The sequence below is a fragment of the Ammospiza nelsoni genome, chromosome 3 (assembly GCF_027579445.1).
Source record: "Ammospiza nelsoni isolate bAmmNel1 chromosome 3, bAmmNel1.pri, whole genome shotgun sequence".
NCBI lineage: Eukaryota > Metazoa > Chordata > Aves > Passeriformes > Passerellidae > Ammospiza > Ammospiza nelsoni.
In genome coordinates this window covers 45,198,874-45,219,375 of record NC_080635.1, presented here as the reverse complement: position 1 = coordinate 45,219,375, position 20,502 = coordinate 45,198,874, and the positions used below count along the sequence as shown (strand labels likewise).

Genomic DNA, 20,502 nt, shown 5'->3' with positions numbered 1-20,502 from the left:
ACCTGATGAGATCTCTTATTTTTGCTTAGTAGCACTGTCTGTCCTAGATATCTAAGATCTGGTAGGTCTTTCCATCAGAGTTCAAAAGCAAATTGTCTTTCCATCCTCTCTGCTATTATCACTGCATTACTCAGCTCTGCAGTTATATCAATTTGCCACCTGTTACAGGCACTAATACTGCATAAAATAACTGCAGAGAACATGCAAAGAAATAAGTAGAAATACACTCATAAGCAAGTCTAGAAAGTTGAGGTTCTATTTCTTTCCCTCTTTGGGATATGAACGATTAGTCATGTTCTTGGATAGGTTTTCTTCAGCTACAGCTTGGAGAAACCTTGAACCTTGGAGGCTGTTTAGTTTATGTTGGTTTTAGGTCTGCTAAAAGGTACATAAATCCATAAGGATAGGCATTTCCATAATCCATAAGCATTTCCACTTGGAAATATTTCAGAGTTAATCGAAGATGTGTAAGTGTAGCACCTTCTAGAGAGACTGCTGGTGAACTGTTGCTAGGTAAGTAGACTTTTCATTTTTATAAATACATTTTTGGTGTATTTGCTGTATAAATGCAGTAAAGAGTCTGCTGTATATATAAACCTAGCTAATTTTAATAAGTAATTGATATGTTTCCAGACTTTGTGGATTACATACTTTATAGATCAATTTTGCTTTCTCTGATGTTTTCATGAGTGCTGTTGGAACTGCAAATAAGTTTTAAGATCTGCAGACCACTTGCTGAAAGATGTGGAATCATAAATTGTATTTTTGTCAAGTACTATCTTGCCCCAGGTGCTATTCTTAGCAATCTTAACTCATTACTACTGTCATCATTTACCTTTTCATAACTATTTCTTGCTGCAGGAAAATGTGGCATGTATTTTGTTGAAGACAATGCTTCAGACACAATTGAAAATTCGGTAAGTGTTAGAATACATTGTCCAGCTTTAATTTTTCCAAATTATGGCCATGAGTAGCTTTCTTTTTCAGCAATTTCAGTGGCAGTAGTACTAGAGTTAGAGATGTCTGGACAAAGCTAGCCAAACTGATTAGTTTGGTTTGTGTTGCTTCTGTTGACCCTGGCTATGGAAGTGGTGGTGATAGAAGAAAACAGGAAAGATGTGGGCCTGGGGCTGGGAGGGAATGAGGAACAGGTGATGTAAGAGACTTCTGCACCTTGCAGTGCATTGCTTTGATCTTTGTTCGTCAGCAAAGTGCACAGAGTTTGCTTTGATCTGTGCCTGAGAACTTGCCTTAGTGGAAGCTGGAACACTGAAGTGCAGAAAGTCGCAGGTCTATGAATTGTGCTGTGCTCCACAGCATCTCATTCTTGAATTTTACATTATATATGATGTTCTAGCTCCTCCCTTTTCCTATACAAGAGGATTGTTTCATGAAGAAGTGGGAACTGAGCTAATCCTTCTGATACACGAAGACTAATTGTAAATTGTTTATATACCCAACAAACATGTAAAAGTAATTAAGATATGACTAAAGCTTTAAACTGCTTTTATGGAGCTCTTCCTTGCATCTACTGAACAGACTGTTCCTGTGGTTTAGGATGCTACCAGCTGCTTTGTCCTTGCTTGCTCTGATTGGCTTTCCAATATTTTTAGCTTAAGAGCCATTGAAAATGCAGCAATGCTTGCTAGTTCTGGGTAGGGAACTGGAGCAGCTCAGGAACATGTGTTCTGTTCTGCCTACTTTGTTGAGGAGAGTAGATGATGGGGAAAGCAGCTAAAGAAAATCACAACAACTTATTAAAGCATTGCACTAAAATTAAAGTTTGCCTTATGATATGCTGTATTGTTATAAGCTGGCTGCATTGAAGGGTTTCTTGTTTGGAAAATCCACTATTTAAAATTAACTTCTAAATTGCAAATTCTGCAGAGTTTTCATGGAGAAACTGAACCAGCATCATTTTCTTGGACCTATGAGGAAATCAAGGAAGTTCATAAGCGCTGGTGGCAGTTAAGAGACAATGCTGTGGAAATCTTTTTAACAAATGGCAGAACTTTACTCCTGGCTTTCGATAATACAAAGGTACTGTGGCACTAATGCAGAGTAATACACCAAAGCATTTTACTGTGTCTTTATAACATTTGTATTCATGCATTAGGTTTTTAAGGAGACCTGTTGCATGGACTAATTAAATTCTGCTTAATACCTTTGAAAGAACTTGGCTCAGCTAGGCTTCTGGATAGGCATGTTGTAAGACACATCTCTGATAGATTAAGACATTAAAGAATCTTGGTGATACTAGGCATTATTTGATTACAGCAGATATCTGAAAATATACAAAATGAGAGAAACTTACTCTTGGTAGTTTTAAACTTCTAAATTGTATGATTAAATCTATGGTGTTTTCTTCTAGGTCCGTGATGATGTGTACCACAACATCTTGACTAACAATTTGCCTAACCTTTTGGAATATGGAAACATTACTGCTTTGACCCACCTGTGGTGCACAGGACAGATTACTAACTTTGAATATCTGACTCATTTAAACAAACATGCAGGTCGTTCCTTCAATGATCTCATGCAATATCCAGTATTTCCTTTTATACTTTCTGACTACACCAATGAAACACTGGACCTAAATGATCCCTCGGTATATAGGTAATATGAAATGCTTGAAATTCTTCTTTTCAAATACTTGAACTGATGATCCTTATATAACTTTTTAACTTCATTGTACTAAACTGCACACACACCCACAAATGGAACTATTTAGGGACAAGCCTCATCTCCAATAACTTGGGTTTTTATAGTAAGTGGCTGGTTTGCCTGGGACATTTAAATAAAACAGGTGTGTAGATTCAAATGCAGTGTATTGGACTTACACTGTCTTAATAGGCTATGTATAATTCACAGAATTAAGTAGAAGCTGTCTGTTTAAATTCCTATGATGAGAGACTTCCAGACCAATTAGCAAAAATTAAATAGAAAAGGAAATAATATTGTGAATTACTTGGCCAGTCACAAAATCACAATCTTCATTTGAATGGACTTGAGTGAATTTTCCCACCCTAATAAATTTCTGTTATGCTAATTTAACATTTGTGTGCACTAAGTCTTTGCCTTTATAGGATGCCTCTGATTTGACTGATGTGCTTGGCATTTTCTTGCCTGTTACTGTGCTGTGGATCTGAGTCTGCCTTTAGCACTAACCAAAAGTTGTTTTTTTATTTTCTGAACTTTCTTGAAAAGTGTTATGTTTTTCTTGGCCTTTTCATTATATTAAAGGTGTCATTCTTAATGATGTGAATCAATATTGTAATATTGTATTGTAATATATTGTAATAAAGTTACAACATATCACTACTGCTTTTGTTGCAGGAACCTGGTCAAACCAATAGCTGTGCAGTCTAAAGAAAAAGAGGATCGTTATGTGGATACTTACAAGGTAATTTAGATAACTTTCTCTTCTTGCCTTTTTCCCATGTATAAATGACAACATGGCTTTAGTTTTTATGACATATATCTGTTGGGGAAGAAGAAACCACAAATACAGTATTTCATGGCTACAGAGCTCTTACTTCCAGTGTATTTTCCAGGAAACATCTCCTAGGAATTGTTTTATGACATGCTTGGAACTTGTGTTTTTTCCTGAAGCATGAAATCAATTTAGCCCATCCATGTGATACTGCTGAGGAGTTTAAATGGATACCACCTTATGCGGGAACTTGTATGCATTTAAAGATCCCTAAAGATCAGGAAGATAATTTACTGCTGTTTAGTTGACATTACTGTGCTGGAATTTGTAGCTGTTTGTTCTGTTTGATAACAGAAGGGCTATTTTCACTCAAGCACTTTATTTTAACATGCTCTTCTATGAAAATAGTAGGTGTTTTTAATTTTTTTTCTCCTTAAAATGTTTTAAAGGCTGTAGGAAATAGCAACATACTGGGGAATTAAAGCATCTGCATCTGGACTTTCAAACTTGTCTGTGTCACCATGGTCTACTATATTATTTGCAAATACTGTGTTAGAAAACAAGACAGGGGAGTGGGGAAAAGTAATAAATAATGGCAAGTAGGTAATTTAAATTGGCTGAAGACTTCAATACCTAACTGGATTGTAAAAGTGATTGTGTGTCTTAGGACACTTAAGTGTGTTTGATTCCAGATCGCTTTTGAATCTATGTTTCTGAAAAGTTGGAGTGTTTATTCCTAAACAATTTAGGCAAGCATTTATTTTTGTGGTTGGAATGCATCTAAGGAGATGGTTTGTGATTTTTTTTTTTTAATTCTCTCCCGTGTTTCTAGTATTTAGAAGAAGAGTACCGTAAAGGAGCACGAGAGGATGATCCAATGCCCCCTGTACAACCATATCACTATGGATCTCATTATTCTAACAGTGGAACTGTACTTCATTTCCTGGTTAGGCTGCCACCTTTCACTAAAATGTTTTTGGCTTATCAAGGTAAGGTTGCATTTGCTTTTACTTGCCTTTTACATCTGGGCCTTGTTCCAATAACTTGGGAATGCTATATGTTACCCTATTTAGCATAGGTTTTCCAATTCCAGATAGCTGAGCCTGGTAAAATTTAATGTGGTATGCTTTAACAGTAGATCTATTATTGAAATTATCAAGCTACACTATAAATCTGGTCATCTGATGTTTATTCCTTCGTTTCTGTAGCATAAAAAGCTGACCTCTATTTGACTTGCAGTCGATGTGTAACACATAGCAATTGAGATCAGAGAATTCTAAATGTTCTCAGCTGACTAGAGAGCAGTTAACAACATGAAGTTGCAGATGTGCAACTGTTGGTGTCCGCCATCAATGTAACAATTGAGTTTGGATTTCGTTACAGATCAAAGTTTTGACATCCCAGACAGAACTTTTCACTCCACCAATACAACCTGGCGCCTCTCTTCGTATGAATCAATGACTGACGTAAAGGAGCTTATACCAGAGTTTTTCTACCTTCCCGACTTTCTAGTTAACAGAGAAGGTATACTAAAAGGACAACAGAACTATACCCAAAAGAGTTGTATGATTGAGCTAATGGGTTGAAACTGAGAACATTTATATGCCTTGCCTGAATATGCTAAGTAGTAGATGTACGGGAGAAATCTGGCACAAATTTGTGGGGTATGCTAAAAAAGCTGTTATGTAGGAGTTAAGCTGAGTTTTTCCCTAATTTTGTCAGCAGGGCAAATGAGTTTGCTGTTTTCTCATTTTTCCATTCAAATGCATATGTACAGCTGAATATGTTTTGGAGAGACTCGTTAATGATGCTGCTTTGTTGATTGTTAATCACCATGCTTAATCATTGAGGTCTGTAGAACCCTACAGACCTTTTTGAAGTTACTGTGAACTAAAATGTTGGAATATTCACTCCCCTGTTTCTAGGCTTTGATTTTGGAGTGCGTCAAAATGGTGACAGAGTTAACCATGTCAATCTTCCACCCTGGGCCCGGAACGATCCTCGTCTGTTCATCTTGATTCATCGTCAGGCCTTGGAGTCTGATCATGTGTCCCAGACAATCTGTCACTGGATTGACTTGGTGTTTGGTTATAAGCAAAAGGGCAAGGCCTCTGTTCAGGCTATTAATGTCTTTCATCCTGCAGTAAGTATTTGTTAAGCAGCATGTTTGTTCATTGTCCTTAGTAACTTAATGGGGCAAAGTTTGGTTTGACTTGCTTGGACAACATCAAGCATGAAACAAGATCCCTTGCTCATGGAATGTTGAAGAATAAGAAAAGGCTTTAACAATTTCATTGTTGAACTGTAAGATCCCAGTGGGTATTGTGATACTTAGTGAATTTTTGTTCCTCTTTCTTGCCTTGAGCTAGGTGTGGGGCATGATCAGATCTGGGGCTTAGACCTTGTGGATAGTTGTGTGCAGTGGCTTGCAGTACTGATTGTTGTAACTGTATGTATCTTCTTCTGCCTAATTCAAAAGCTTTTAATTTAGGCAGGTGCTACTGCAGCTTTTGATAGGATTGAAATAGTTGTGTGTGTCCTGAGCTCATTGTGTTTGCCTTCATACACGTCCTGTGTTCTGTCCCTCTAATGAGCACTTTTCTCTATAGTAAATTTAATTTCAAATAAGTCTTCATTTAATGTTAGGACTTGCAGAGTTTTACTGCATAATTGCAACGTGGATATCTTGAATTGCATTCTTTAGCTTCAATCCTTACTCTATCACAAGGTTTGCTCAGCGGGTAGTTCTGGTTGTAAATGCATTCAAATGTTTCCTGGTTTTAGTGTTTGTTCTGTGACTGGGAAAGCTAATAAAATGGTAGTGTGTGGCAATGATGCCTTTGTCAAGTAGCCATCCAAATACTTCCCTTTCTTTTACTCTTTTTGAGCTTCAGTATTGACTTAGTACCATGAGCTTCAAATATTAAGTTTGTACATTCATTATTTTTTAAAGTGAAAAGTCAAGGCCTTTGGTGTGGTTGAGAAAAAGTGTGTGATCCACAGTTGGAGAGGCTGGAAAAAGACAAATAGAAGGAAATAATTTGCACTCTCTTGAAGTATGAGGTTTCTTTCTCCTTCCCTACCCCAAAAGAGAGCTTTAATATGCTCATTAAAAAATGGTAAAGAAAATAAACTTCTCCAGCTCTTTCTAATTCTTTTGTTTATCATCAGCAACCCTTCCAGTTTTGCACAGATTGGTAAAGGTCTCAAAAAAAACCTTCAACAGAAATTAGTCGTGGGACATATGTAGGAGCAGCTCACATGAGTATCCTTTAAGTGGTAGTTTATTCCAATAAAGAGGAGGTGACAAGGTTATGCTCTCAGTGGCTCTTAAGTCAGCACAGTCATTGTGAGATCTCTTCTCATCCACACCTTAAGCAAACAGCTGAAGAGTCTGCCTCTGAATTTGTGTGAATGTGTTGCAAAATCTTTCCCAAAGACAAACCAAATGAGCTTATTCTTGCTCCTCTCCTTTTTTTTTTGCCTATAGACCTATTTTGGGATGGATGTTTCTGCTGTTGAAGATCCTGTTCAGAGAAGAGCCCTTGAAACAATGATAAAAACATATGGACAAACGCCCCGCCAGCTGTTTCACACAGCACATGTTAGTAGACCTGGATCCAGGCTTATCATGGAAGGAGAACTTCCTGCTGCCATGGGATTGCTAGTGCAGTTTGCTTTCAGAGAAACCAGAGAACACACTAAAGAAATCATTTACCCAGTATGTAATTTTCAATTGCAAGATGGTTTAATTAATATCCATGTGCTGTAATTGTTGTACCCTGTACCCTTGGTTTAGAATTTTCTTCCTAAAAGTGCTACTTGCTACATTATGCTGTAAAGAAAATACATAAAAATGAGGAAGTGATAGTGAAAATTACTTTCATGCTTTGGTGATATTTTGTGTAAACTGAGATCTGAGTTTGTCTTGGTTTTGGGAAGTAGGTGTAGGAAAGCATTTCAGTTAACCAGTTTTATAGTTTCCATGATGAATTGTGGAATCTGTGTGCAGATCTATAGCAGCAAACACATACTGTGCTTTCTTCCATTCCATCCTCAGCTTTTTTACTGCCTGTAGGACAATTAAACTTTCTTCACTTCAAGCACCTTTTTTTCCCTGAAGTCCAGTCATAAACTGCATCCTTGGATTTAGAGATCTGTATTTTTCACTAAACTACCTGAACTAGAAGCTTGCAGCCTATGCCTTTAAAGAAGTAGTAGAACTACCTTAAAGTCAACAGTTTAACTGATGGTACTAAAGTGCTTTGAACTTGTCTCTCTAGTGGTTTTGGAGTAAAGACTTAGCTGTCCTTACCATGTGATTGCTTACAGGAAACTGACATGAATCGTTCTACATTACTAATGAAATTGTTTTTCTGAAAGTTCTGTAATTTGAACCTTGTCTGTGCTTGTTTTAGAGTCCATTACCATGGATAAAGGGCTTGAAGTGGGGAGAATATGTTGGTTCCCCAAGTGCTCCAGACCCTGTTGTCTGCTTTAGCCAACCACATGGAGAAAGGTTTGGCTCTCTTCAAGCTTTACCAACTAAGGCTATCTGTGGCTTGTCCAGCAAGTTCTGCCTTTTGATGATCTATAGCAAGGAGCAAGGTATGAATTTGTGCTTTATTCTCTATATGCACAATATATGTGAAATGAGCTGTAAAAAAATTAAATCTAATCCTACTATTGTTCTCTAGCAAATTTCCCAAGTTTAGTTGCTTTTGCCAAAGATTAATTTATAATTCCATTAACAGCTTCCACATGTGTGGTATCTTTACTGGAGGGTGGATTTTCCTTATAATTTTCAAAACTACAATAGAGGCATTCTGTAATTCATATTTTTCATTGAAGTGGCTGAAGCATGAGAATTTAACTTTAGAACTTGCCAACAGATTGGGTCCAAGAACTGAAAAAGAGATGAAAAAATGCTTGTGGCAACAGAAAGGAAAACTTAAGAAATGGATTTTAGAGGCAGACAATGAGAAAAGTTAACAGTAAAAAAGCAGAGGTGAAGAATCTTCTGCTTTCAGTTAAACTTCTTGGAGGGATTCTTATTGAGAATGTACAAACAAGTTCTCACGATCTTTTGTTTTCTTGGTGGCATATACTAGTGCAGGCTTTATAAAAATAAATCACATTTAGTCAACAAAAATAAGTAACATTCTCCTTGAAGTAACAAGCACTTCTTTCTCTGGGTGGTATTATCTGCCCTTTTTCTCTGTTCTCAAAAGATGCATCTCTTCTTCAAAAAAGTTTTGTCCAGGTTGCAAATTGTCTTTGGAGAAGATGGAATGTTCATTTGGTCTCTGAAAACTGTTTGTTTATAATATGTTGCAGACAATACCTTCTTTTGAAACTTTGGGGAGGTTATATTTAAATTTGTGATAAAACATGAACCTGAGACTTGCAGTTGACTCTGTAAGTGGTTGAGTCTTGCTGTGCACATGACACAATGCTGTGTGCCTTCCCTCAGGCGTGAGGAGCATGCATAGCACTGACATTCAGTGGTCAGCCATCCTGAGCTGGGGCTATGCCGATAACATCTTACGGCTGAAAAGCAAGCAAAGTGAACCTCCAGTCAATTTTATACAGAGCTCTCAGCTCCATCAGGTAAAACAAAATCAGTCTCTTCCTCTTCAATTTAATATTGGTAGTGTAAGTGGTGGCTTGACTTGGCAGTGGGGTACTCTTGCTTTAGCCTTTTTTGGAGATGAGCATCCAGTCACAACTCCTTTTAATCTTCTTTATTTGCTTTGGAATGTGTTCCATTGTTTTATCTTGTTCCTTGTTGTTTTCATGTAAAGATTCCTTTTGAATTAATTTGATTTTTGTATCTTTTCCTTCTTATAGAATATTGCTGTGAATGTAATCAAGTTTTAAGTTTTGTCCCAAGAAAAATCAATACAGAAAAAAAGTATAGGTGCTTCATGTTGGAAGAACGACTCCACTCTAGTTTAGGATCCATTTGAAAAAGATTGTCTAAAATATTTTTAGGGAAAGCTACATAATTTCTGTCACAATCCAGTGACTGGTAAGATCTTGCAAAAAGATTTTGGTGGATGATCTTGAAGTGTGCACTAGTCTGCACTGCTCTTTAGCTATGAATTCCAGGCTACATAAAACTCCCTCTTTACTCTGTTTCTGACATAGTAACAAATACAACCTAGAATAGCTATATTTTAGCTCTTGGATTTCTTTAGCTTAGGTGTTTTACATGTCTTTTCATAGGATAACTAATAAAGAATCGGTTTGACCAAATGCTGTGGCCTAATGAGAACAGCAGTTAGAATAGTTGTTCTGTTCTAATTTTTTCCTGGTTTTGTTTTGTCTTTCCAAGGTAACAAGTTGTGCTTGGGTGCCAGACAGTTGTCAGCTGTTCACAGGTAGTAAGTCTGGTGTCATCACAGCATATATGAACAGATTCACCACCAATACAGTAAGTTACAATGGAAATAATTCATAAATAAAGTATTTCATATACTCAGTATTGCAGTCTTTTTTTTAACAGGAAAAATGAGAAAAAGCTGTATTCTGGATAATGACTAAAAAATTACATGCGTTTTTAGTATTTATTTTGAAGGCTCCTCTGACATCTCAGCATGTTTGTTTGCCTGTTTTTCTTAAGCTGCTGTTTACATACAGCTAGGCTTTAGTCAGTCCTCACCACCTGAGTGCATAACATGTACAGCTCTGACTGTGTTCAGGACAGGGCTGGAACTGAAGCTGTCTGGCACAGTGAAGCTCCCTGCATTAAGGAGTAACTTCTATGTGGGAGACAGAGCCTTTCAGTGCTTTAACTGAAGCTGAGGAATGCAATTCCCCAAAGTAAACAATAATTCAAGTGCAGAAGGCACTTAAACTACAGAGTTTAAGTGATGAATTCTCAGACAGTGTATATATACTAACCACCAAGCCTCTTTACTTTGTCATATTCTCCAAGGGGCAAAGTTGTGAATAGGGAAGGCAGAAAGTAGCTTGCATTACCTAATCTATTAGTGGAAAATACTGAGAGTAGTAGAAAGTCCCTTGATACTGTTTGCTGATAAAAATAGCATAAATCAAACTCAAAATTAAGAATCTAATTCTGACTGAGTTTTCAAGCTTCCATCTGAATCTTCCATTCTTTCTTTAGCAGTAACTTCTGTTCTCCATAGTTTTAACAAAGAGTAGACAATTTTCCTAACAGCTTGTTTTAGGTGTGTCTACAGTATTACCCATTGCAACAACTGAACTGAAGTGATTTCCTAGTTGTAGCTTGACACAGGTATTGGCAAACATATTTGGTGTTGTACTCCTTGATGCTCTTGAATCCCTACATTAGCATGAGCTGGAGAGAACTTTGGTATGGTCTGCTATGCCTACCCAGTTTTCTGTTTTCAGTAGTGGCAAATAGCAGATGCTTAGACTAGGAAGAACATAAACAGAGTGATTTTTAGAATTTTTTTCCCTTTGGCTTTCTTCCAGTTTCTGGTGGTCTGCCACTCATACATCCTAAGCTCAGCAGCACTTTGAGTTCAGGAAATGAAGCAGAGCTTCAAGCCTGCAAGCTTTACTTAGTTGGATCATAAGTCAGGCACCTTTACTGCTTCCCAGAATAGTGAACTTGTAAATAACCTGTACTGAGACTTGGATTCCAGTTATTTTTTTAACTAGAAATTGAATATACTTGCCTTCTGCAAAGCTGAAAAGAAACTTTAGTTAGTGGGGTTATGGTTCTTGAGTTCCTTCCGTTTCCTAGAAAAAAGTGATTTTTGTTCATCTGCACAGATGATGTTCTTTGAGACCATCTTTGCTGAATTTCTCAGCACTGACAGTTTTACATGCCCCAGGCAGAGGGACATTGTGTCAATTTTGTATCTCCTGTCATTGAGCCAGTTACCCAAGTCAGGGCTGCAGGGAATGGAAATGTGCTTCCTGACATCTACTCTGTATCCATCTTGTAAGCTGATCAGCAATAAAGTGAACTGTTTGTTATAATGCAGTACTTGAAACGTGAATATTTTGCCCTGTTTCACATTTGTATGAATGCAATGCATGGGCATGAAGTACATAGTGTTGTTAATTGTCAAAGGCATGCTGTCAGAATTCAAAAATGGCTCCATGTTGTGCTCCAGGTGCTCTGTTTTTCCTTGCCTGACAATGGTGAAAACCCCATGAAGTACTGCTTTGACTCTGATCTGTGCTGACAATCAGTCACACCTGCATGAACCCCTCAGCCACAGGTGTCTGGTTGTACACATTATTTCAGCCTTCACTTGCTGATTGTTAGAGGTGTCTTGCAAACAGAGAGTGCCCTTGGAGGACCTGTTTGGGTAAAACTGGGAAGAATTTCAATTCCCCTCTCAAGTCCTGTAGGCAGAAGAGCTGCTGTTTAAAGACAGATATGTAAATGCATGTTTTCCCATATCTAGATATCATTTTAGGGCTTGTCACCTAAAAGCGGGGGAAAAGTGAGAAGGGGAAAACATTTCAGATGTGAGAAGTACCTATTTCATGACTTATTAGAACTTAATATAACTTAATACATTTGGTTTGAGAATTCCAATTTGTCTTGTTGCAGTATTATTACTATAAAAATCAATAAACCATTGCTATTAGTGTGGTAGGGAGAAGCTGCACAAGGTGGGTGCTGCTTTTGGTTCAAGTGTTGAAATGCAGATTAAGAGGAAACACTTTAAAAGAAGTGGGAGAACCACAGTAAAAAGGTTATCAAAATCAGTTCTTCATAAAAACACAAGTCTTGTTTGTTGCTGCCATAGAAAATTTTGGTGTAATTTTCTTTTCTCTTAACTGAGAAAGGATTAAGGAAGGATTTTTATGTGTGAGGTGTCACTGAGAATGATACCTGGGTACTTTCATAAATGTCTTTTATATGGATAAGATGCTCAGTAGCAAGAGCAAACTAGCAGATCCTTCTGTTGTCAGACTGTGCATTGCCTTTTGCAGTACTACATAGATTAGATTGTCTCTTTTAGTGAAAAATGTACATTTTCTACAACCTATGACTTAAGCATGTGTGTACTTGTCTGTTTAAACTTTCAAGGGTTTTTGTTGTAGACCTGCTATAGGTAGGCATCCTGTACACCATACAAAAATGCAGGTGATATGCTCTGGCATGGGTGAGGAAACCAGCAGAAAATTGTTCTCTTCCTTCACCAAGATTATTCTAATCCCTGTACAGCAAGTTGTCTTAAATAAAGCATTAGCATTCTGATTAAGATCCTTCAACTTTGCCAGTTTTCAGGAAGTCTGAGTCATTTCAAATTATATAACTTGAATAAAAATTGTTGTTTGGTGTTAAATTTTGCTGCTTTAATTTTTACCTAGCCATTTCTGTATTTAAACTTGACTTCCTGCATGTTTTTCCAACTTTATCATTGAAGAACTTGGCACCAACTTGAGAAATTCCTAGTAACTTGCTGTATGGAGAGTGACAACTTCCAAGCTGGGCTTTCCTTTTATGTTTCCAAGTGTCTTCACTAGATGCTAAAACATTGAGAACTGTCATTTCAGTGTTGTATGGAAAGAGCAGTCTTGCAGAAAACAAATCAGCTGACTTCAAGGTGTGTAATTGAGACAGAGCTGCAGTAGTTTTTCATTCTGGTTCATCAGATCACATCAATATATTTGCTGAAGCTAAAGCACTGGAAGCAAAAAGTTGAACATCAATGATAGCTATGTTTTATCACATTATAAAGTGTTAAACATAATAAAGCATGAACATAGATGCTAAAATTAAAAGCAATGGGAACCGTTCTTTGAAATCTAAGACTTTAACTAGGCTTATCTTTTTTAGAAAAAAAGACATTAATTTTCTTTTTCACGAGAGTTTCTTATCTTGCTGTTTTTCAGCCTTCAGAGATAGAAATGGAATCACAAGTCCATCTGTATGGACACACAGCAGAAATAACAAGCTTATTTGTGTGCAAACCATACAGTATAATGATCAGTGTCAGCAAAGATGGAACCTGCATTATATGGGATTTGAACAGGTACAAGTATATATATAACGGTACAAGTATATATATAACTTTTTCCCATAGCTTTCTTATAAATACAGGTTTTCCCACTCTTGGGTAGCTTTGCCCCATTGAAGTTAGTTGAATTTGTTCTGTGACTTATTGGGAAGTCAAACCCTTACAGTTTTTTCTCTTAAAAGGTGCTAAAATTTTATTGTGAATATGAAAAATATCATAATTGAGCAAAATGTTGATTGAAATTAATGTAACTAGTTTTAAGATTTTCCTCGAATGACCTTTTTTGCATTTGAGTCTGAAATTTAGGCTTCTTCCCTTTGTTTTCTTCAGGCTGTGCTATGTCCAGAGTCTGGCTGGACACAAGAGTCCTGTGACTGCAGTTTCAGCAAGTGAAACCACTGGTGACATTGCAACAGTTTGTGATTCAGGTATGTTTGTCAGTCAAGAAAGCTGTTTTGACTTGCAGATGAAATAAATCATGAGAGTTGTAATTGAATTAGTTACTGAGTGTGTATTAATCATCTGAGGATGCATTCAGTCATACAGGAGCAACATTTTGCCTTTTTTTACATGGTAACATACAAATTTCTCCAGGAGTGATTAGGCAGGTGCTTGAATGTAGAGGTATGAAGGCCAACAGCTAGGTCTCTTTATAAAAAGATGTGAAATTTCAAAGGTGCCTGGGAGAGTCCTATTTTGTGATGTTGGCTGCTTTCATTTTGAGAGAGATTTTTTTTGTCAAAAGTACTATTCTTTGGGAAAGTACCATGTACTACAGAGTACAGGCAAGGGGTATTAAAGGACAAGGGGATGTTATTGTGGCAGTTTCAAAAAACTAATATTTAGATTTTTTTACTTACTTGGAGACTTTCAAGTCCATTTCTATAGCTCACAAAACCTTTTTTTTCTGCAAATCATTTTATTTGTTAATTAGTATAAGGGACATAATATTTCCTTTTAAGACAATTCCTTTCAAGACAAAAACAGTAATTGGGTTGTTAGTTTGTTGATATAATCAAATAATGCCAGATAACCAGGTAAGAGAACTGTGCTTGCTATTTAAGTATTTTGCTTAAAATGCAAGTTAAGATATGAGAATTAACTGCTTAGACAGCTAGTATGAATTCCATCTTAGTGCCTTCCCTGTTAGTGGTCATTAAAAGTAAATTCACATAGTGCTTTGTAAGTAAAATATTCCATAAATAGGATGTGATGGCTTCTAAATCACTGCAGTTCCATAAATAGGATGTGATGGCTTCTAAATCACTGCAGTGGCTTGGTGGTTTGTGTGCTTCCTGTCTCAGAGAGAGAGAGAGAAGTAATTGCAGACATTACTCAGTCATTTAAAACTTATGACCTCTCAAGAAGTTGAATTCTTTACCATGGAATATTTAAATATTATCGACTTAACTGTGATCTAGATTTATTTTCTTAATACTCCCATGCTATGTTCTGTTACAGTTGGAGGAGGCAGTGATTTGAGACTCTGGACAGTTAATGGTGATCTTGTTGGACATGTGCACTGCAGGGAAAGTATTTGCTCTGTTGCTTTCTCTAACCAGCCTGAAGGTGTGTCTGTCAATGTGATTGCAGGGGGCCTTGAAAATGGAGTTGTAAGGTAAGCATTTGAAATGTTTATTTATTAAAATGCTGTATCAGTTAGGCTTACAGTTTGAGAGCATGTAGCCAAACATCATGCTGGTATTTGGCTTTAAAGAAGGTGGACAAGCTGTTACTCAGCTCCCAGTCTTAGCAGTTGCTAAATAGATTGTTTATCACTGAAGTATTTGTAAAAGCAAGTGTGAAGAAAAATGGCTCTTTCTTTCAGACTGTGGAGTACGTGGGATTTGAAGCCGGTACGCGAAATAACATTTTCGAAGTCAGCCAAACCTATTGTAAGGTAAAAGGATCCTAAGTGTACAATGAATGCGTTTTTATCTTTTGGAAAAAAACCCCTAAACCAACAAACAAAGCCACAACAAAATAGTCTTGAGTACTGAACATGAAAATAGGAGGCAAATGCCTGTGCCTAAAAAGAGCGATGCAAACCTACTAATTATTCATGAAAGCAAAGTGAGCACAAGTGTGCTATATTGGTAATGACAGTAATAACTACATTCTGCTGCTGGCAGATGGGAATTAGCAGGATTCCCTTGAAAACTGAACAATAACTCCTCCTCTTATTTTAAAATTCAATATTTTTCCTCAGAATCTGAGTTAAAACGAGATAATCTTAACTATGCCAGATTTAAATATACAGTGTTTCTTCCTCAAAATTAAATGAAAATACTGCCTTTTCCATTTTTTCTGATGGTGGAGGGAAATGTTGGAGAAAGAGGCAAACTCAGAGTAGCCTGGAAGCTGCCGTTTTGCAGTGCTTGTGTAGTTAGTTTTCTCAGAGTCCCCTTGATTTAGATGAGCAGAGTTCTCGTGCCAAAGTGTTTTCAGAAGGTGGTCAAAGGATTGACTCTTTGATATCCCCAGTGGTACAGTAGTCTGCAAAAGGTCTTAGAGTTATGCCAAAATTTTATCTTAATGTTAGCATAGTAACAAATGACTCTGAAAAATTGTGTTTTGACTCTTGTTAAAATACCCTTTAAAAAGCCAAACTACCATTTTTTTTTAGAAATTAAGATGATTGTCTGGTAGCAGTTATTGTCTTTGTTACCTCCTTTAAGCAGCATATTTCACAAAGCTTGTAGATAACGATTTAGTAACTATTGAATAATTTAAAGTTTCCTGCTTAAATGTGGCAGTAAATGGATGCTGACCTTCATGCTCTCTAACATTACTCATGGCATGACTGAAAGGCTTTACTAGCCCTGTTACTGCTCAAAAAATACCCATCTGAACAAAAGTCCTGTTCTGTGCCATGAAATCTGATGGATTTAGTTTCTGCCTTTGTCAGCAGTGCAAGTTCAGAGGGCACTGAGCTCTGTTGCAGGAAAGGAAAGGAAAACCTTTCCTTTCAGAAAGAGAAGGGAAGAGGGTAGGATTTTGCTACTAGTCCTGCCCTTTGCTGTGACACTGCAAAGAAATGAGTATTAAACTGCAGGAGATGTTGAAATGCTGGCCAAAGCCGCAGTTCAGCCTGTTTGGGTACAGGTGGACAAGCAGATATATGCAAACATATGGCTGTGTTAGCGTAGGCACTGGGCCTCCCCTGACAGCTCATCTCTGTTGGCTGAACTCTCGTGGGCTTTTAATGCCTTCCAGCATTATAAATAGCCCCATTTGGTATAAAGATAGGCTCTCTCCTTGTTTTGCAGCCTTACGTTTTCCTGCGACGGCCATCACTTGTTCACGGCTAACAGCGATGGGAACGTCATCGCCTGGTGCCGCAAGGACCAGCAGCGCCTGAAGCTGCCCATGTTCTACTCCTTCCTCAGCAGCTACGCGGCAGGGTGACGGCAGGGCCTGCTGCTGGCTCGTGTCTCTGATGCACTTTAACCAAATAGGCTACAGGAGCTCTTCTTTAACTGGACTTTGAACTACTTTGAATGTCTCTAGAATGACTGAATAGGTGGGGTTTTTAAAAAGGGCAGCCTAAGGTGGTTGTAAGGTTGCATATGTGCATGCACAAACTTGAAGCATATCCAGGTCAGCGGGAAGCTCTGGTCATATTATCCAATGCCAGCAAAGTGACTAAGAAAGGCTCAATGCTGCAATATAAAACACCAATGGTATTTTTTTAAATCACTTCTTGGACAGAAGTATTTAAAAAAATTAATGATGCTTATTCCCCCTCTTAGTATGTAAAATATCAGCAGCATCAAGTTCTGTAAATATCTATTCAAATGTCAGCATATGTATATCTGATTAGTTGAGTGTGATATGGTTAGCTCTGGGATAAGCAGTCCGAAACTTAAAAATCAACGACCACTTAAAATTGCTTTTTTTGAGAAGCAAAGAACTTAGTAGGTGCTTTTTGCACCACCTTATGGTATTGTAATGCTAAAAATAGAATTTCTGCTATCTTTATATTTGTAATTTTTGCCATCTTCTCTGTTACTGTAATAGTCTTTGCAACAGACAACAATAAAATATTTGTCTTAGTGATGGGTAGATACCTCATGGCATCATGAAACAGTGGTTAGATCACAATGCAGTGTGAACTCCCTAACTTTGTGCTAGTTGGCTATCGCAGTTCTGTGGCAGAACATCTATTATGTACACACACAGCTTATCTTCCAGAGCTCTAAAAAGAGGTGTTAAAGAAGGAACAGATGTGCTCCTGTTCCGGTGTCACTGAGATTCAATACACTGTAAAATGTTTGAATCTAACTGCTTGAATAATCAATGTTCATAAGCATCAGATTATTTGGAAAGGTTCACACAGATACACTGTGCAAATTTGTTGTGTATTCCTGGGTGCTATTTTATGAGGGGGAAAAATAAGCCTCTGTTGTGAACGGCTTAAAAAATTTGAAATCTTAGGCCACATGACAAATTAGTATTTCAGTTGATGGATTTGAAGACCTCTAAACTTGGCATCATGACTGAGTGCCTACTAGTTATGCGAATGGTAAAGCAAAAATGCTACGCAAGTCTGACATAGTTACATTTTCCTTTTAAATTGCTTTGCTTTTTTATCACTGACATGTTCTGCTATTGCCATTCAAACGGCTGTGTCTTCTCATGTTAAAGGCCCATCTGCTTTCAGAACACTTCACATGGAGTTGTCAGGTCGTGACAAAGGTGACACACACACACACAAGCAATCTTTACATTTCTTTTGAAAATTCCAAATAGTCTTCAGAAACTCTTGAAACTTCCCAGTTTAAGAACTTTTCAAACTAGAAAAACTTAAGAAAAATGTTCTCATAGTTCATGACACAATTGGTTCAATTAAGCAAGTGGCTGCATATTGTATGGATTGAGTTTTAAAATGCATATTATTGTAGCAGCATTGTATGGGTTGGCTTTAGTCCTATTTTTCTCTGTCTAAATGTTAATGTAAGGTCCAAATACTGACTGAAAAGCTTCCTGGCTCATGTTGATGTGATGTGCTTTGTTTAAGAGAAAAAAGACAAACATTGTGGTTTTGGGGTGCTTTTGTGCTCCCTGTTTTGGGGTGTTGCTCACAAAGGCTTATTTTTTTATAAAGTAGAATTCCACTTGTTACAAACCAATATGCAAAACTGCTGGCCTTGTAAAGAGTGCAATATTATATATTTTTATGTAAAAGTAAAAATGATTTTTGAAGCAAGGAATATTTATTCAGCTTAATATTCTGGAACTATTAAAATAACTTTGCAATAGTGTCTGTGCATGATGTACTTAAATTTCCTGTAAATGTCACATTCCACACTGTATTTGTATATACACTGTCACATTGTTGGGTAATAAACAGATCTTTGTATCAAACCATTTTGAGATAATTAGAAACATGTTTTTGGCTTAGTTGCAACTTTCTTCTTTTAGGGAATCTTTCATGCCTTGCTCCAGATCAGTTTCTGCTGATTCCCTTGTCTTTCATATTTTAAAAATCATCAAGTGGGAAAGTTCCATTTATGGACTACATCCTGTGTCTGTCAAACTGAAGGTGGTGAGTGTAAGATGGGAAGTGGGAAACTCTATCTATATCACTTTGCACATGTGTGTATGTGTCCTTCCTTCCCATAGGATGCATGACTAGAATTTGGATGAAATGATGGCTCTCAAAGCAGAGACATTCCCCTTCCTTCCATCTGTCTTCTCACTGAAAACCTGTCTGAGCAGCAAAGGCAGAAAAGCAAATTCTCTCTGGATTCTCAGGAAGATGGGTGGAAATTGGAAGACTGGGATCTTGGGGAGGCATCTGAAAGGATGTGAGGCTCTTTCTGCTGCCAGCCAGAGTTTGGGAGATGTTCATGGGGCAAGGCCTATCTACCTGATTGCGGGATTCTGTGGTAAATCCCGACCTTTCTGCTCTGGTAGTGGACAGACATGGTGAGAAAGGGAAGGGAAGACAATAGCTGGATGTTCACTTGGGGTGGGAGAGGGAGTCTCCAACCCATTACTGAAAGGGAACTCTGATCTTGCATTTAGAGATCCACTGCTTAGACAAACCCATAGCAATGAACAGAAGGAAAAAAATAACAGTCTCCATCAGTTTCTGGAACTCTAGTTATGGGAAGCCTGTGAACTTACCTAATTATATTTAGTGATGTTTAACTTCTTCCTGTTGCATCTCCTTCTGCCAAGCACCATTATTGATTCCATCTCAGAGGAGGCTGCCCTTGCTCCAAAGCACATTTAGAAATAGGACTCTTCCTTGTTCTCTTCCATATAGAACTGAATTAAGCAAAAATATAATAGTAAAAAATAACAAAAATAACAATGGAGTGATGGGGAAAATATCACCTGGCTTGCTACTAATAAAGTTTTAGTTTACCTTTTAATTTCTTCATGCCTCCTTTTACTTAAAGTTGTATTGGGTTTTTTCCTTGCATATGAAAATGGAAGTCACACTTCTGTATGTGCTACTCTTACCAAAAAAAAATCAAACAATTACTATTTAAAAGCTCTGCTTGGCTTAAAAAATATCCACTGGAATATTCAAACCTCTGTACATCAACACACCTTTTTTTATTTTGCTGCTGTATTAAGTTACAAACTACTGACTGCTGTTTGGAGATTTATTTGCCATTACTGCTCTGGAGTGGGGTCAGAAAGGCACTGATTTTCTATTGGAGTTTCTGTAATAGGCTCTGTTGTGTTTCATAATTTTGAAAAAAGATTAAAAATGAAAGGTGGCTGCTCTGATTAGGCCCCTAAACTGTTCTGGACTACACAACAGAATGTAATTGAGTAAAACAGGAGCTTGCTTATTGTTTCCAGCTTTAAGCTAGCATTGCCAGGGGGAAAAAATATTAAAATCCTTATTCTCTAATGGAATTGACTGAAGCCCATGTAAGACTCATTAGGGCCAAGTTCATGTAAATTTAAGGAATAGAAATTTGTGTTGGCTGTATGGGTATTGTTTTCAGAACCTGTAGGAGAGACTCCTGATTGTGGTGGAAGGTTAAGAGTTTGCAGATTTAAAAGAAGGCAATTTAAAAAAATATCTGTGTAATATATTATGAAAATATGTTTTTAAAACAGCCATTT

At 37.3% G+C, this 20,502-nt stretch overlaps 1 protein-coding gene across 1 annotated transcript in view; it reads left to right on the top strand.

Moving 5' to 3' along the window:
- LYST (lysosomal trafficking regulator) overlaps nucleotides 1–18,780 on the top strand; it is a 77,230-nt gene extending 58,450 nt beyond the window's left edge. Inside the window, exons 37-53 of the mRNA XM_059467724.1 lie at nucleotides 452–513; nucleotides 862–917; nucleotides 1,888–2,040; nucleotides 2,372–2,616; nucleotides 3,337–3,403; nucleotides 4,266–4,422; nucleotides 4,817–4,957; nucleotides 5,359–5,576; nucleotides 6,924–7,154; nucleotides 7,852–8,041; nucleotides 8,907–9,043; nucleotides 9,771–9,869; nucleotides 13,286–13,425; nucleotides 13,741–13,838; nucleotides 14,872–15,028; nucleotides 15,239–15,310; nucleotides 16,680–18,780. Of these exons, the coding sequence (XP_059323707.1) occupies nucleotides 452–513; nucleotides 862–917; nucleotides 1,888–2,040; nucleotides 2,372–2,616; nucleotides 3,337–3,403; nucleotides 4,266–4,422; nucleotides 4,817–4,957; nucleotides 5,359–5,576; nucleotides 6,924–7,154; nucleotides 7,852–8,041; nucleotides 8,907–9,043; nucleotides 9,771–9,869; nucleotides 13,286–13,425; nucleotides 13,741–13,838; nucleotides 14,872–15,028; nucleotides 15,239–15,310; nucleotides 16,680–16,818 (2,362 nt within the window). The 3' untranslated portion in view covers nucleotides 16,819–18,780. The remainder of the gene's footprint in view (nucleotides 1–451; nucleotides 514–861; nucleotides 918–1,887; nucleotides 2,041–2,371; nucleotides 2,617–3,336; nucleotides 3,404–4,265; nucleotides 4,423–4,816; nucleotides 4,958–5,358; nucleotides 5,577–6,923; nucleotides 7,155–7,851; nucleotides 8,042–8,906; nucleotides 9,044–9,770; nucleotides 9,870–13,285; nucleotides 13,426–13,740; nucleotides 13,839–14,871; nucleotides 15,029–15,238; nucleotides 15,311–16,679) is intronic.
- The last annotated feature ends 1,722 nt before the right edge of the window (nucleotides 18,781–20,502 follow it).